The sequence below is a fragment of the Lytechinus pictus genome, chromosome 11, assembly GCF_037042905.1.
Source record: "Lytechinus pictus isolate F3 Inbred chromosome 11, Lp3.0, whole genome shotgun sequence".
Lineage (NCBI taxonomy): Eukaryota > Metazoa > Echinodermata > Echinoidea > Temnopleuroida > Toxopneustidae > Lytechinus > Lytechinus pictus.
The window spans coordinates 8,261,826-8,280,626 of NC_087255.1; the positions used below are offsets into that span (position 1 = coordinate 8,261,826).

Genomic DNA, 18,801 nt, shown 5'->3' on the forward strand with positions numbered 1-18,801 from the left:
CTGGAGCACCTCTTGGGGGTGGTCCACGAGAGATAGCACGGTCTAGCGCGCGCTAGATCACGCTATCTCTGCCGGTGTGAACCCGAGCTACGATAGCACGCCGGAAGTCATCGTTCTACACGCGGGGAATTTTATACTCATTCTATTTTGCACAATGTATACAACGCCATGAAATAAACGTAGGCCGGCTAGCATAATAGGCACAGCGATATCGAGCTCTCAACTAACTAGTACGGGTTCGTAATAGCGCGCGAAATCTTTGACCGCTCTGACCTCATGACGTCACGCGTCATGGCAACAGGACCTCTCAAAAAAGGGGGTGCTACGATAGACCGCGCTATCTCACTGCGGAGTGAATCCGGCGAATGCCAATGGGCGGACCGTGGATCGCGCTACGATAGCGCGATCCACGGTCCGCCCACGGTCCCCCCTTGCGGTGTGAACAGCCTCAAAGAGAGTAGGCAGAATCCCTGCTAAACCTTCATCTTGTCAGTTTCTATTATGCTTTTCACACTGCATTTCTTTAACCCCATACTATCCTTAACCCCGGACTATCCTTAACCCCATACTATCATTTTTTCGATTCACACTGTCTTCTTTATAACCCCATACTATCTGCTCAGCCAGGGATAATGCCTTAACCCCGGACTATCCCTCAGCTCATGAATATTGATGATTTTACCATACAGAGCGTGATTAACGTGCAATTCGACTTCCCTGATTGGCTTCTGCTTAGCCCCACTTTCCTTAGCCCCGTTTCGTTTTCACACTGCATCTCTTAGCACCGCAATTGTGGTGCTAGCACCACAATAAGCCGGCTAACCCTGCTTTTTCGCAGGGCCAGATAGTACCGTACTATTTACCGTGCTAGCCCACTTTGCTAAAACGTAGTGTGAAAACGAAGTGGGCTAAGCTTAACCCCGGAAAATTGGTGGGGCTAAGACCCCCCCTTAGCCCCACCAATTTCCCGGGGTTAAGGAAAAAAAGTGCAGTGTGAAAAGCATATATATGTAACTTACAATTATGTTGAAATAGGTGGTGTTATGAACAGATTAAAAAATTGGTTTCATTTAAAAAATGGCTTTTCTAGAAAGTAATTGAAATTGTAATTGGCAAAAGTAATTTATAATTGTAATTGAAAAAATGTAATCTAATTGAAAAGTAATTGTAATTGAAAAAATGTAATCTAATTGAAAAGTAATTGTAATTAAACATTTCTTCAATTACATAATTGAAGAAAGTAATTGAGCCCAACCCTGCTTTAATACTGTGCTCTTTCCTCATGCTTTGGTGAATGAAACTATTTTTATCATTACCGGATAATTCTAAATGATTTGACGTTGCTTTGGTCACGTCTGGAGCTACTTTTAGTTTAATAAATAATGTCCACAGTTTTCATTTGGCTCAGGTTCAAATTTTCATAAAGAATATTGAAGTAAAGTATGCAGAAATCAGACAGTGAAATTGGTTTTACTAGCTTTAACTACATGTATACTGTACAATGGTACTGTTATTATTTCCTGAGGTGACTTTGTACTGTTTTTTAGTAGAAAATCACCTGCGCCAAAGAGTTGACAACTTTAGGTGATTATTTGAAATAATCCCTCTTCAGACATCAGGAATCCCCTATGTCTATTTGAGCATTGATGGTTTATTCCTGAACCTTAGTGGCTCTCCTGGCTGAAAATTATATGATTTGAACAGATCTTAGGGTAAAATCAGACAAACAAAACACTGAAAATTCCATGTAGACCAATGTGTAATCATTGCTGAAGCTTATTTTGCTACAGGGGAGATATATCATACACACATGTATTGAAGAGATGATAATTCTGATAAGGATATGACATCTACATGTATCATAGGCCCACCTAGTCATGATGGCATGCACATATGAAAGTCAACAACTTTGTTAAAGGGGAATCCAGCCTTGGTCATATAATGTTATGTTGGAAAGGAGAAAATAACTAAAACAGAAAGGTGAAAGTTTGAAAGAAATTGGACTAGCAATAAGAAAGTTATGGCTACTTTAAAATTGGGATCTTTCAGACTATGTAGATTTCAAATTGGCAACTGGGTAAGTAAATTATGACAAGTGGCAAGGACAACTTTCCCATAGGCCATGTACTTAATTATCAGGGATTTGTGGTTTTCTCCTATTAAAGCAACCATTCCCCTGGGGCAGTAATCAAAATATAACCCAAGTAGTATATTGTTTTATATCCACATAAAAGAAAAATATCATTTGAAGTAAAACTTTTTAAACAAATTACATTTTAGCCATTTTATGTATTGGAGTACATGGATGAGAGGTCCTTGCCTTACATCACTATATCACATATATGTGGCCAATTTGAAGTTTCCATGGGTATAGTGATTACCTATATTTACGACTTTTATAAATTCTTAACTTTCACCTATCAACTTGTCTGATTTTTCTTATTCCTCTACCAACAAGTTTTTCTTTAGGTTGGATTCCCCTTTAATACTTGCCATCACATTTTGGTGAATTGTTCAACAGTTTGCTCAGGGAGTTAAATTACATTACTTATTTTTATAAAGGTAAACTATTTTGCAGCCCAGAGTACATGTACCCCTTTAACCTCAATCTTGTGAGATCTTTGAACAGGCCTAAAAGGTACTCACCTCCAGTTCTATCAGGCTCATGATGCGAGGGAGGCTTGGGTTTCAGACCAGCCACCACTTCATAGTTCTTAGACATAGTAATGGGTTTCCTTTCGTGAAGACTCACATAAGTTCCAGGGAAACTGCCTTTCTCTTGTGTCCTTTCATTCTTTCCTTCCAACCAACTCTCGGGTTTTTCCACCGTGCCTTTGAAGTACGGCAAACTCTGAGGATTATCAACCACCAAAATGTCTCCAGTCTTCATGATAATGTCCTGATCAGACATGGGTTCATAGTCGTGCAGCGCACGGTATTTAACTATTTCCCCCATTTTGAAATGCGGTCAGCAAAGAATATGTACAGTACACAAAATCATCTGCTACTGGGAATATCACAGGTCCACCGCGTTCAGTATCTACAATGTCCAATTTCAGTATACAGAGCCAAGGTCTATTTAAGGCAGTACTGATGTCACCTAAAAGGTAAAGAAAAAAAGAAACAAGAATTACAATAGCACATAGTAGGGTCCATTCATGATTTTTAAAAATAATTGATTGAAAGAAGTGCACATGCAGTGTTGCAGCCTCTAGTTGGTTAACAGCAGTACATGTACCACCAGATTGCTGGCCTTGTCATCTCATGCCATGGGGGCACAGGTCATTCTGTATACTCACTCATTCAATGAACAAGGTGATATAACCTTGTTCTCACTTACATGTACATCTCCATGTGTTGCAAAATAAGGGTAGCAATGTTTGGCCTATTTTCTCTTTTTCTTTGGGACAAATGCTTGATTTTTTACAGCTATTCATCATATAACTTGGCTCTTAAGAAAATTTGATTCTTTAAATTCTTTTTCTTAATTAAAAATAGAGATGCCGAATTTCAACATGAATGTGAGCATCTTATTTTTTTATATTTGGTGTATCAAAATTGAACGTCTATGAAACCTTATCAACACAAACAAATTTGTGCTCACTTTTCATTTTGAGAGGATATCTAAATCTGTGAGTACGACAGATACCTTTTTCTTTCCTTTCCTGAATTTCACCTTTTAATTTTATTTTCTAATTCTATATTCTTGCAAAAGAAATTTAGCTCAACTTTTAAAGCTTATTATAAAAAAAGAAAAATGTCATAAATTATAACTAGCTTGCCTGAAATTGAATCCTTATAGATCTTAACAAGTTAGACCCTATTTAATTTTTTTTTTCCAAATTCAAGTATTCAAGCTTTCTTTGGAAGGAGGGGGAGGAGGCTCCTAGAGAGTAAAAATCATTTACTAACATATGCTTTAATACTCTCCAGGGAGCCAGGGATTGCGTCCCATTCATGTGCGTGTACCGCAAAAAAATCTGAAACTTTCGCCCCAAGATTTATTCTTTCCTTCTACAAGATCTAGCCCTAAATCATGTAAAATGGGATACAACTTCATTTCCGACATTTTTACGTTATTGATTTCATTTTTAAACAAGAATTCCTCAAAAAATCAAGAAAAAATATAATGAAAAGACAGGGGAAACTTGCTCGAATTTTACGCTGCCATCTCGTTTCTTATTGTTCTTCGCCAATGTTACAGACGCTACTTTGTCGTCGGCGAAGAACAATAACAAACAAGATGGCCGGGCCGTGGAGAGTAAGCATACGTTAGTATACAAATAATGCATGCAGCCAAGTGCGTTAGAGGAAATGCAGAGCACGCGAGGTTTCTTTAGATAGGTGCCGCGCTGTGCATGAGCCGCTGGCGGCGAGTGCCCAGTGTGCACCATCTGAAGAAACTGAGCTTTCTCTGCATTTAGTTTTACGCACGACAGAGCAAGTGCATTATTTGTTTAATAAAATAGCAACACAGAAACAAATTCTTAAAAAGTTACAGTACAGTTTTGTTGGACTTCTCCCAAGACTTCTACCGCACTTGGTCTGCTTTCAAGAGCGTGCAATGTCATGACCAATGTCAAATTTTCATTGCACACCTTTTGCACTGCCGTGCATGCACAAAAAAAGGTTGGATGTCATGTGACGCTTAGTTATTTATTGGCCAATTGCAATGCTCAGAATCAGATGCTTGAAATAATACACTTATTTTACAATAAATGATTTTTACTCTCAGTCTAGGAGCCTCCTGGCTACCCCCCTCCTCTCCCACCCCCCCCCCCCCCCCAAAAAAAAAAATTAAGAAAAAAGGCAATTCTTTTTCCTTTCAAACAACTCTGACTCACAATTTGCAAGGCCACGGAGAGTATGGCCCAGAATATGATCCAGATCAACGGCACTTAGGCCTATGTAGATCTACTCCAACTTGATCGAGACCAGCAAATGCCATGGATTCAATAAAGTACACGCAGACTGTCGCAGTTGCAGTTGCTCTCCAGCTGAGTACCGGGAGAGTGTACGCTGCGCTCCAGACGTCGACCGGACAGGCTCTCGTGAAAATCCGTTCCCGTACGACGTCGCCGCGGCCGCGGGGCCAGGGGGAAGATGTTACACACAGATATGTTGCTGTTCCACTAGGCCTAGTTCATCAATCCACAACCCCTCGACTGCTCCGGCATTTTGTAGTAAAAAGCACTGGATTCCTGCACAACGGAACCTCGTTCCCCCTTTTCGACGTTACAAGAAGAAATTAAACATTATTCAGCATGTCCAGGAAGCAAAATGGAACGGCTGCTCAACCAGGAAGCAATGGCAAATCTCGGCAATATCTAGCTTATGTTGCATTGGGAAAGGTCATTTGACAAGCGCCATCTACCGCTGTGACACAGCGCAATGTCCGTTTTCATTTTACTCAGTCTGTTTTTTTATAAACAATATCAATTCTCGTTTTGATTCATTGAGATGTGCACAATTCCCCACTTTTTGGTAATATGAGGTAAATGTGCATCCGTCCATATCCCTGCTGTGTATGAAAAAAAAACTTTTGAGGACATAACCATGTCATAAAAGTGAAGAGATAAATAATTAATCAATAAACAAATAAAACTAGGGGAGCTAACAGTTTTTAAAAGTTTTAAGACCTCATTTGCCCCTTTGAATGGAATTTCAGAAATATGAAAATAAAGGATAAGGAAAGGAAAATGTAATAATATTTCAAGGGGGAAGAAAAAGTTAAGGGTATTGGCAGATATGGAAGAAATAACAGAATTTTTATTTACTGAGAAAAAGGATAAAACTAAAAGATCGGGCAAGTGAGAAAAGAAAAATTTACATTAGATATCGAGAGACCTGATTGCCTTTACATATTAAAATGAATCCGCAGAACAGCATGGAATTTCATTCTCTGCTCAAACTTGCCAAAGCTTAAATGAGTTTCCTGTCAATTTGATTAAAACACTTATTTGAATAAAAATCCATAGTTTGAAGAAAGACTTGAATCTAAAAATTGTGAAATTAAACCCTGGATTGAAGGTTGATGATTATTGCTTGAATTGAATGCCTAGCAATGAAATTGACAGGTATTTTGCAGAATTCGGCCGGGAAAACTTATAAAAGGCCCATGTTTGTTTTTGTAACATCGGATAAAAAATATGAATAAAGAACAATTCCAACCCGGAAATAAAGCATAGAATTGGTCAAAGCATATATCAGAAGAGATAAATCTAAGATTTGAGATGAAATATAGATGTACATCATTTCTCTTCAAATTTGTGATCAATATATATAATAACTTTTCAAAGATGACTGATCTAATATGTGCTCCTCAATCAAATACCATAGAGTTTATTGCAAATCTTTGTTTTTCATACAACATACTGAAATTATGAAGAAAATGTTTCAGTATTATATGTTCTTCAATGTTTTAATCTAGCAAAAGAATCATATTTTGTTTTTCCAGCATAATGATATGAGGCACAAAATGACAACTCATCCTCCATATCAGAATATGAAATCCAAACAAATTAGATGGAGAGTAAGACGAGATAAGTTAAGACATATCAATGCACCCGGCTGATTGCTGATCTAAGAATTTCAACCGGTTTCTTTGTGGAGCTCCATTATTTCTCTCACCACCTGTTGCTCTCTCCCCTCCCCCCATCTGTTTCTTTCTTTCTCTTTCTTTCTTTCATTTCTTCCTCTTTCATTCTATTCATCTTCTCTTAAGTCATTCTTAGTCTTTATATCATTTTTTTGTAGTCCTTTAATTCTATACCAAAGTTTTGTTGCATCAAAATACAGTAATAATGAATAAAAATAGAAAAAAGGCTCAGGAAGATTTTATACTTAACTTTTATTGATACATAAAATCAGTATTTACAATCATTGATATGCACTCATCTGGTTGAAAAATACACAGTAAAAAACATTCTTAATAAAAACAATTTACCCCCCCCCCCCCAAAAAAAAAAAAAAAAGGAAAAGATGATACAAAGAAAGTCTCAGAAATTATCAAAAGACATGATAATGAACCCACGACCATCAACCCTTAGCACGCTGATGTTGCAATTTTGCACATTCGTACAATTATATTCAACAATCGTGATTATTAGTTCTCTCCCATAGCTTCATATTAGAGAAGCTAATAAATGGCAAAAGTTCTTGGACATCTAAACAATAATCATCAGTATTAATTGTTTAAAATGAAAATCTTTATTGAAAGAAAATAACATAGAAATTGTCATTATTATTCCCCCAAAATTAATTCAGCATGCAAAGAATTAACTGAGCACCCTGAGCACTCTTAATAGGGTGATTACGATTTTGAACATGATACATTTCTTTATTATTATCATTATTAACTGTTGGATGCAAAAAGGATGTTAAATTTTTTTTTCAAATTTCTAAAGTGTGAGATACATGTACTAATACATGAAACATCCAAGTACATTTGATAATGTATTTGTGTGAAAAAGGGATCTTTTGGCAAGGAACAATATTTATTAAATGATCTCAATCTATTAAACAAGTACGATCTTTTATCCTTTGTTCAATGGTTCATGTATCTGGATTTGACATACCTAATAATCAACAATTCAGTTATATTCTGACATATGTTCTTTACATCTGGTTAAAGTTAGGTTAATATTTGATACACACACAAGCTATTCATTAATGTATAAATGATCTCAAATTCCTGTTGCCTTTTCACTTCAGGAAGATAGGTATGTTTTATTTCCATCAAATGCTTATGGTATCAAGAACGGATCATCCAGGGACGGGGGAGAACAGCCGCCCCCCCCCCCCTCCAGAGCTACCTTCTATATGTACATGTATTTGTCCATTGTCAGTTTGTGTTTCCAACAGGTAAATGGTCTCCATGAGTGTTGATAATTTGTTCCGCCCCCCCCCCCCCAAAAAAAAAAAAGGAAAATGCTCTGCAAATTAAAATTAAAATTCAAAAGTTTATTGATATAAAATCCTGACATTGAAGGATCATCATCAAAAACAAAGAAACATTAAAAAAAAAAATACAAGTTATGATAATCTCTGCACGAGTTGTGATAATCTCTTTTAATTGGGGGGGGGGGGGGTGCTGCATGAGTATCCACCCCACCCCTCTGGTTGATGCTGGACCCGCCCCTGTATTCACAAAACATGTCCACAAATGAGGACCAACTAAGAGTTCAGAAAACTGTCTGACACATCGATCCACAATCACTGTTCCATCAGACCTTGTATATAAGATTTTTTGAAAAATCACATTTTGGGTTTAATGAATGAATGATTACATAACATACATGTACGTATCAAGTGATGTCCTGTGGACACCCAAATTTTCTAGCCCAAAAAGCCGTCAAACCACGTCAAAGATGAGACTATCCGACAAACCAGGGCTTGATCCAGAAAGAGTTGTGCTTAAATGAAAGTAGAAAATATCCAACACAAGTCCCTACAATACACAACCTTCATTGGTTGGAAAATCAACTTACGTTTTTTCAGAGTTGCGTTCGATTGCAACTCTTTGTGACCCAGGCCCCAGTGCATGGTTAGCTCAAGTCTAAAATTACTCTAACTTGAATATCCACAGATATTTCATAACATGGAGAAATCTTCTTGTGCACTTAGATCTGATAAATGACTTGTGTCAGTACATGATTCATTATATCAAACAATAAATCTATTGAAATTAATTTTCCTCTTTTTTACTTTGTAATTATTGCTATATTCCACAAACATAGTTCATGGATAATACTATGTACATAATTTGAATAAACTAATCTAGAAAATGCCTGAGACTATATTATGAAGTCAATTATATTGCTACATGAGTTTTGTTTTATAAAATATCTGAGAGACATGCTTGAGAATCCACAAATGATCAATATCAATAACTAATTTATATTTCGTCTTGAAATTGCACTCTTAGCGCAAATTTCATAAAATTTCTTACAATGGGCGAAGTTAATTTAAAAAAAATACATATATGTACATGTACTGTAGCAACTGAAACATCATTAGAAGTGTTTTTAAGGTAAAATTAATAAGAACTCGATTAAAAACAGTGTATCTTTGTATCAAAATCACATTAAGAACATTTCCAGCAATAAAGATAATAATCAAAAGCAATAAATATTCTGCTGGTTTTTAAAAGTAATGTGCATGATTATTCATGAGTGAAAGTAAAAGGTATACATTCTAAATAAACAATCAAATATCCGCATGTATAATGCACATAGGAGAACTGAAGTTTGGTTTTAATTAATGCATAATGTTCAATGAATGGAATACACTACAAAATCCCATAGATCAATATAAATGATAACATATTTGAATATGAAGAATAAAATAATTTTTAAAAATTATCATAATTTTGTGATAAACATTAGAAAGATCAATGTAAAGCTTAGGAAATTAAATAGACTATACCATTTGGGAGCTTAGTGGGATAGTCGTCTTATATTATTTCCAAAACTCTAAACACTGTCGGAGCAAGATTATAAAACTCAGAGAGAAAATGATCCAATTTCATAATTTATGTTTGAACACTTAAAAAAACTCCTGGTCCATATAAACACAATGGTTTGAAAATCAGTTGTAAATCGAAGTGACCAATCAAGATCATTGTTACATGTGCATTATAATACCCGGTGTCATCCAATCAAAAACGCTGTTTGATCTTATACACCTGATCACAGAACTTTGTGTCAAAGGGCCATGATTGATTCTGAATACGCACAGCTCAATTTCTAATTTAAAGAAGAAAAGAAAAGTTATAACTCTTGCACGTCTGTTTGGGTTGACATAGCGATGTAAGACCATTATAGCTGGCTACCTTTAGAAAGGAAACATAGAAAGAGTGATTGATTTGATTTCCATCCATTTACCACAACCCAATGACACAGAGCTTGGTAATTGTTCATACCATCAATTTTTGCAAGTGAACGTACACTGTGGTCAATGCAATCAATCGTAAAAAAATTGTTCTCATATCAATTGCTAGGCTTTGTGTAACGTAGCCCCGATTAAGATGGCAGAACATTGATTTACTTGGCAGGTGATGCGAGTGATAGGTTTCACACACACCTGATATGTGTCCTGTGTGAGGAAATGTAGAAATCACTGCTTAATCAATTATTAAATGGACAAGACTCTGATGGGAAAAATGTACAGTAGTTTTACCAATTTGCCCAAAACACTTCCATCAAGCAAGCATGTCTTGCTATTGAAATTTCAGACAGAAAACTGTAATTTGTACACAGGCTAAATAGTTTTAAACACTTCAAGTTCTTGCATTTATTAACAATTCCTCATCAAATTCTCTTCATTCCACCATTAACTCCTTTTCAGGACTATCCATGAATGGTGAAATGCAGACCTCCTCGATGATATGTAATATACGCAGACATTCTTAGTTAAAGTTTTCACAAATCATAAAGCAAAATTCGTTTAAAATACTGGTGGGTATACATGGAAGACATTCATGATGCATTCTTTGTGAATGCATGAAATTTTTTGTGCAAACAGGATCTGATCATATCTACATGTATCAATATGTAAACATCATACTTTTTAATAATTCAAAATGGAAATCTGAAAAGTGATCTTGAAAAAAAATCCCAGATAAATTCAACGCATGTTTAAACTACTTGCATAAGCATGTCATGAAATAAAAATAGTTACTAAAAAGTGATACTTATTACATAATACTAAAAAATAATAATAAAAAATTGCTGTATACCATTCTTGAGCAGCTTAGTGAAAATTGTCTATAGATGTACATAACTTTGAAATGCACATATGAAATTTAAACAGATTATATTTCAGAAAATATCCAGCATTAGCCCTCAGCCAAATCAACGAAACATACTCCAAAATGATCGATCATGAAGATAAAAGCAGAGTGTTTGTAGAGTCCAAGGATTGATTGCATGTTAATTGAAATAATGTAATAGATTTGGTCGGTCTGGAGTAGTTTTTTTTTTTTTTTATGGGGGGGGGGGGGGGACATGACTTGCAGCATTAAGATGAGTGCATCCCCTTCCATTCTAGATATTCAAGAAATGTGCCTATTTACAAATTCTATGAAAATGGATTGATGTCAAAACTCCCTGACTCAAGAGAGAGAGAGAGAGAGAGAGAGAGGGGAAGTAAAGTGTAAACTAAACTAATGAACTTGACAGGTAAGATACGCCCCTACATCTGCACATGTAAACTTCGGAGTTCATGGAATAATTTTGCTTAAAATCATATATGATTTGCAAAAGAGAAAAGCACTCAACTACGTTCTGCACAGTCCTATGTAAAAAAATAAAAAATAAAATAAAATCTTAGAAACATGAGATTCTTTGTATAGTGGTCTTTAAAATTATCTAAAATTATTCCATGGAGTCATCCAACAATAACCAATACTAAAATCATCTTGCACGACCAACATTAATTCAAGTTTATAGGAAGAAGAAATTATGCATGGTATCTTTTAAAATTCTGCATTCATTGATATAAGACTTTTACTGGGATACAGACCACTGAAATTGTTTAAAATTATTCAATGGAGTCATCCAACAATAACCAATACTAAAATCTTCTTGCACGACCAACATTAATTCAAGTTTATAGGAAGAAGAAATCATGCTTGGTATCTTTTAAAATTCTGCATTCATTGATATAAGACTTTTACTGGGATACAGACCACTGAAATTGTTTAAAATTATTCCATGGAGTCATCCAACAATAACCAATAGTAAAATCCTCTTGCACGACCAACATCAATTCAAGTTTATAGGAAGAAGAAATTATGCTTGGTATCTTTTAAAATTCTTCATTCATTGATATACAACTTTCACTGGGATACAGAACATTGATCAATAATAATAAGTCTTGCACTTAAATAAATTTCAAATACATTCCTATACATGCAGTTCTTCATTCTTGATATAGAAATGCCACTATATATATAAAATATATTAGTATTATATACATTATTTACACTATTTACCACATTTTGAAGTCTATATAGTATACTAGATGACTATTGGATTCACTATTACTCCTTTTAGTTTGACTATGTATGAATCTAATATCAATATCATTTCATATTTAGCCCTGAAACCTCACTTGGAGATGAAAGAATACCCCCACATAATAAAGAAAATCTTAAGCACACTATGAATATGATTATGTACAACGAGTATCAAAGCAACATATTATACAAGTAAATGAGTATTAACGAGGAAGTTCTTCCTGATGAAAACAACATAAACAATAATAAAAGTATTGATGAAGGTTTGAGGAAAATCCACCTAAGCTTAATTTTTTTTTAAAGAATTTGTTTTTTTATTTGTGATGTCATATGCGAGCAGCTTTCCCATACATCGTGCAGTATAAAATCGATGAAATGTAATTTCTCAAAAAAATTAATGACGTTTTTCATGTACCTTCATTATATCAACAGACAAATTATTTCACACACGCTCCTGAAAGAAACAAATTTTTATTCATCATGAACCATTGAAAAATGGCAATTTATGCATTTTATATCACAAGGGGCAGCTGCTTGAATATGATATCAAAATCTTATAATTTTAAAATTCTTTTAATCAACCCTTCCCCAATATCTTTTAATGTCCTTGTATTTTTACCCACAAACAATTTTGTACGTTAACTTCCCCTTTAAAGGCATAAAATTAGTTAAAAATTTTCTCTTTATTATAATTCCCTCACACTGGCTATTTATCACACATCAGCCCCACACCGATTCAAGCTACTAGTTTTACCACATTTGATTCATGATACCGCTATTAAAATATTGACTGGCCTCGGGGCGATACGACATATAACGCCCAAACTCTATTTATATCGCCAGAGTCGTGACGAGGGCAATATATGTCCTTTCGCCCCCAGGCCAGTCAATATTGCTATTATTAACCAAATCAGACATCTAGAGCAAAAATCGTTTAAATTTAGATATTTATTAGAGTTTAAGAATGGGAATCTATTTTGTCATGTTGAGCAGACTGGGCCTCTGAACTTTACCATTGTGACGTAATTGAAATGACGCCTCCCTGGCCTGGGGACGCAGTATCCAGCGTTGTTTCAACTTGATTAACATTGTGACGTAAGCATTGCGCGGTTCAAAAACGCATAGAAAATCCGGATGTTAGCGCTGCGTTTTATTGCCCGCTGCATTTCCACGCATTGTCTCATTGACTTTTCTGAGCGGGCAATAAATCGGGCCCGTGGATAAACAATTGTAAATTTATTGACCGGCCATTTGATCCCAGTCTTAAGCAGGCAACAATGTATCAAAGTTGCCCTGCTCAGATGTCTGATACGGTTAATAATATTTAATATTTGATTATCACCAAATTGCAAAAGGGGAGTGTCAAGTCAAAACCTTCATACAGTCATTTCAGGTGCACCCTCGTTGGTTTACTAGTATATTCACTTGGTTTACAAGCAGTTCGCAGATAGTCTAATACCACATGGGCTAAAAAACCACTTGGTCTCCTATCAAAATTTGGGCTGATTGCTGTATGTTCTACACTACATTTGGTCTCACATCCAATTAGTCTAATTTTCACTTAGTATAATACCCAATATCCGGAGCGTCGTGGCCCAGTGGATTAGTCTCCGGACTTTGAAACAGAGGGTCGTCGGTTCAAATCCCAGCCATGGCGTAATTTCCTTCAGCAAAGAATTCATCCAGTGTGCTGCTCTCGACCCAGGTGAGGTAAATGGGTACCGGCAGGAAGTAATTCCTCAAACAGCTGTGTGCACTGAATAGGTAGCCTAGCTTAGCCGGGTAATAATAATACATGTAGCAGGGCCCGCTGGGAGAACAGTTTTTGGAACTGAAGTGGCTACCCTGGGTAAATATACCATTATTATTATTATCCACTTTGTCTACTTAGCATTTTTTTACTTTGTCAAATGAAATATATGGTTCATAAACAGATCATCTAAAATCACAAAGAGGTTTGCACATGACGTCACCATGGAGGACAAAACAATAGCAAACCTATGCATTATACCATACAAACAATGATTTATCATGATTTGATGCACAGGGTTTTATTTTTTTGTCCTCCAACATGGCTGCTTGAGGGAACCTTCTACAGACCAATGAGATATTAAATAAAATGGGTATAGCCTAACTGGCATTTAGACCAAGAGCTTGTTTCATTAAGGACTTACAAGTGTTGTAACTTTTCCATTATGGCAACTACCATGGTATGCTTGATTTTGATTGGCTGCTGAGCCCTGTTGCCATGGTAGTTGTCATTATGGCAAAGTTACAACAGTTGTAAGTCCTTTATGAAACGGGCCCCAAGAGTAGACAAACTGGCCGTAGACCAAATACATGTAGGGATCGGATCGTGGGAAGAGACAAAACGGATAGAAGACAAAGCAGGTGTAGACCAATCAGTAATTTACCCCCGCTTTGCGTAAACAAATGCTATTTACCTCAATATGTCATACATTTGGTGGGAGTCATAAATAATGAAATGTTTCATTGTAAAACATTTCATGAATAATGAAATGTTTTACAATGAAAGAGGATTTAGACATGTGCATAGATGGTGTTCTGACCTTACCTACTCAAATTTTTTTACTAATTCAAAATTACTCATGAATAAAATATTGTTATTTCAGTTCACATTTTCATATCATACATGTATACTTTATATCTCTTGATTCTGTGCTCACTATTTATTATTTTTCTTCATGTTTATATCATATCAAAGGTAAAATTATCTTGATTCATTGCCTTTTTCTCACTTTAAGGTCAATGAAGACCTTGTTATAATGCTGATCTGGTGAAGAACTTTATGAAATATCAGTGAACCATAGGCCCTGTTTCATAAAGACTTACGATTATGGTATTTTTTGCATAAACTGCCAATGAATCCTTGATTTTGTTTGGCTACTGAGCACTGTTCCCACGGTAGTAACAAAAAAATTAGAACATGTTTGAATGCTTCAACTTTTCAGACCAGAATCAGCATTCTCAAAACACGGTTTAACGTCCATACTTATTTTCATTTAAACGTTTCAGAATGCCTATCGCAAACTTACAAAAAGGCATGTTTCACAACGTTTTTTCTCCAGAATCAGGGTTTCTGGGGGAAGTAAAAACAAGACCGCGATCGCGATGTTTAAAAGACATCTTTTTGGTACAAGCTTCAAGTGAGATGGAAATACATGTGCATGTACGGTAAAATGGTTCTTACTGTTACAGGGAGTTACCTCCACATAATTACCTCCCAACTCCAGGTAGTTACATAACATTAGTGAACCTGGTCATAAAGACTGTCTTAAAGACTTGCGATTATGGTATTTTTGCCATAAACTACCAAGGAAGGAATCCATGATTTTGATTGGCTACCGAGCCCTGTTACCGCGTTGGTGACCATAGGGGCAAACTTTGTAATAAAACGGGTCACTGGACATCATTCGTGTAAAAAGGAAGTGCTTGTCATCATCACTGGTTGCTTGTCTTAACGACAGCTGGAAATCTTGAAGGTTCAATCCTCTACCCATGAATAGATGACATCTTTATCATAGCACAATGAAATTCTTTACACTACCTTGAAATGAGGAATACAGCATACAAGATGGAGGACAATGGATACAATTATGCAAAAATACATTCTCATCTCTGGCTTGTGGATGTGAAGACTGTACAAGTCAACTTTGATGACCTGTGCGTCTTGAAGTCCCTTTTTCAGATACTGAACTATTAAATTCGATATTCTCACATCATCTGTTGGAATTCATCCATTGCACTTTGGTCTGATGCTGCTTCACCATGATGAAGAAGTCTGGAGAAAGACAAAATAGTATACAAATAATGAATGTTTATGAGTGAATTGGACAGAATACTTCATGAGGTGAAAGATGAAATGATCCATTCAACATAGATCATTCATTTCATCTTTCACTGAATGAAGTATTTTGTCCATTGCACGAATGAAAATAACATTCATTATTTGGTGTATATGACACCAAAAAATAGATTCTTTTTCATATGAAATTTGTGAATTTCGATGCAAAATACTGTATGCTCATGCAGTGCGAGCTCAGTCTGTTATCACGTACATACAACATGCGCGCTGCAAACATGAGTGGTGCCTGGGTTCGCGCATGCAATGGACAAAATCGTATGGACCCAAAATTGCACGATGAATGGATCTAAAATTGCACGGTTGATGACGTCATTGTAAAATGGGCTAAATGATCGATCTCTAACAACCAATCAAATGACAAGGATCTATCTAGGTGTCATATAAAAGTATACAATATCCATGATAATAATAATAATAATACATGAGACTTGTATAGCGCTATTTCCATCTTGAATAGATGCTCAAGGCGCTTCAGAGCAGAACAACAACAAAACAAATTACATTTAATACATGTTTGAACAATAAGTCGATGTCTGTCAAAAAACACTCTTATACAGGTATGTTTTCAGGTGATTCAATTTGAAAGTTATTGTTGCTTCGTTCGCACACAGAAATCAGGGGAGCATTTTCAGCAAACAGTGATTTTAACTGACCATTGTTATAAGCTACTGAAATCCTTGCATCTGATTGGCTAATAGATAATTTGTGTCAGTGAAAATCACAGACAAGCTCTGTTGTGAAACGCTCTACTTAATCTTACATAATGAAGAAAAAATCCTTACTTGGTTTATTCGTATTTCAAATAGTTTATTTAGGGACCGTATTTTTATTATCGCTGGCGTTCCGCTCCACGATCCTCCACGATCCTGCATCGGAACGCGGAACGATTTAAGCTCAACCCCCTTGACAGAGTTGAAAAGGGGGAGGAGCCTAAATCGTCCGATTGCAGGAGAACTAATCCGTTCCGCTTCTTTCCGCCGCGCCGGCTGCTGCGCTGTGCTACGGCAGATCAGCGGGACACGATTCGCCCCTGTGACACACGCTCGTTGAAGCTTCTTTAAAATGGGAAGATTGCAGCGCTATAATTGAGCGTCATATCAATTAGTAACAATAAACTTACTATTCAATTCCGTGTATTTAAGATCCTGATTCTGTGAATGGCAAACCACGATGCGGGTCACGATGTATGAACTTTGATGCTCTCTTATTAAAACGCATGTAGACCCACTGTTGTGTAATGAGCATGTGTGTCTTGGGTGAAATCAGTGAATCTCATCTGGTCGGCACTCGTATTTTTAGTTTAGTTTAAAATGGATCGTGCCATGCTGGGTATTTGCCTCTGAGTGATAGAGACCCGGGTAAAGACTAAATAAATATTGGGTGTTTTACAAATTTGATACATGTAAATACATCACTCTTCATTGATTTTAACAGGCCCATATTTTTATTTGAATGATCTATTTAGAAGCTCTACTTGATTAATCATCATGTTGTGTCCTTTTCCTCCCTCCCTCCCTTTCTCTCGGTGTTGAGCTTTATAGGTTTGGTCCCCCCCTTCATTTTGTCTATGTTGAATTTATTATTAATTCGATAGCTATAGCACAGATACTCTTTGGTCACACGATATGAATAGATAATATTGTTATTGTTATAATTTCATATACCCGGTCAAAATATTGACCAGTTAACTTATATTTTTAAAATGAAGAAGAATAAAAATACCGCAGCATTCAAATCCGGATTCAAATTTCCACCGATGATTCACGAACTGATAATTACAATAACACTTTAATTCATTTAATTGATTTTCCTGTCTGCAAATAAGTACTGAAATCGATGATACATGTAGCTTGCTTTAGTATCATTTGGTAAATCTAATATCTTCTCAATAAGTTAGTGCACTCAAATCTTACTCAATAAGTTTGTGCATGGACCTATTTTTAATAGGTCCATGGTTTGTGCAATCCAGATAACTAGAGTTGAAGATGAACTCCGATTGACCTCATTTTGAACTCTGAACAAGGGCGCATAGATAAGACCATAAGATGTGTATGAAGAATAAACGGTGAGAGGAAAAAATGCAACACGCATAGAAGACGAATGGAGAGGGAAGGGGGGGGGGGTGTCGTTTAACGGTAAAAAGAGCAAAAGAGATGAAGGCGGAGAGGTGTATGGGAGATGGATTGAAAGGGTGAAGGTTGGAGAAAAGCGGGCCAATCTCATTAGCAATCAGTTTATTTTATTACTTAATTTGTAATCATACATATTTTTTCACAACCAGAATAATTTCATTCATCTGTACTGCATTATTACTAGTACCTCGATTATTTTGCCATTATTACGATTAATACCTCGGTCACATTTTTTGGAATAGCTACACATGTGGTATGAATAAAAATGCCGTTCTCGACGGCCGCCGTAGAGCAAAATGTGACCGAGGTATAAGGGAGAATAAACCAAATGCCACGCTTCCCTCAATTTTGCAAATGACGTCCTCTATTTGCAGTTTAGGCCGTCGTGATTAAAGGGATGCTCCAGGCTGGAGATATTTATATATCACTAAAAAGAATAAAATTCAAATAGCAAAATGCTGAAAATTTGATCAAAATCAGATAACAAATAAAGTTATTATTAAAGATTTGCATTATTCTGGTGAAACAGCTCTAGGCTCGTCTTCATGAATATATTCATTAGGTGGGCTGATGATGCCATGGCCCCACTGTCTTGTTCTTTTGTATTTTATTATATGAAAATTAGGTTTATAAATTCAAAAGTTTTCTACCAAGGACTTAAACAATTGGACTGATAACTGATTACGTACATTAGGTATTTCTTGCTGCAACGTATTTCATAATAATTGAGACACATCATTTACATATTTATGAAAAATGAAACA

General features: G+C 35.9%; 1 protein-coding gene across 1 annotated transcript in view; it reads right to left on the bottom strand.

The window, feature by feature from the left end:
* Positions 1-5,365, bottom strand: part of LOC129271369 (phosphatidylinositol 3-kinase regulatory subunit alpha-like) — a 58,040-nt gene extending 52,675 nt beyond the window's left edge. Inside the window, exons 1-2 of the mRNA XM_064106586.1 lie at positions 4,845-5,365; positions 2,647-3,100 (exon numbers count right to left, since the gene is read on the bottom strand). Of these exons, the coding sequence (XP_063962656.1) occupies positions 2,647-2,956 (310 nt within the window). The 5' untranslated portion in view covers positions 2,957-3,100; positions 4,845-5,365. The remainder of the gene's footprint in view (positions 1-2,646; positions 3,101-4,844) is intronic.
* Between the last annotated feature and the right edge of the window lie 13,436 nt (positions 5,366-18,801).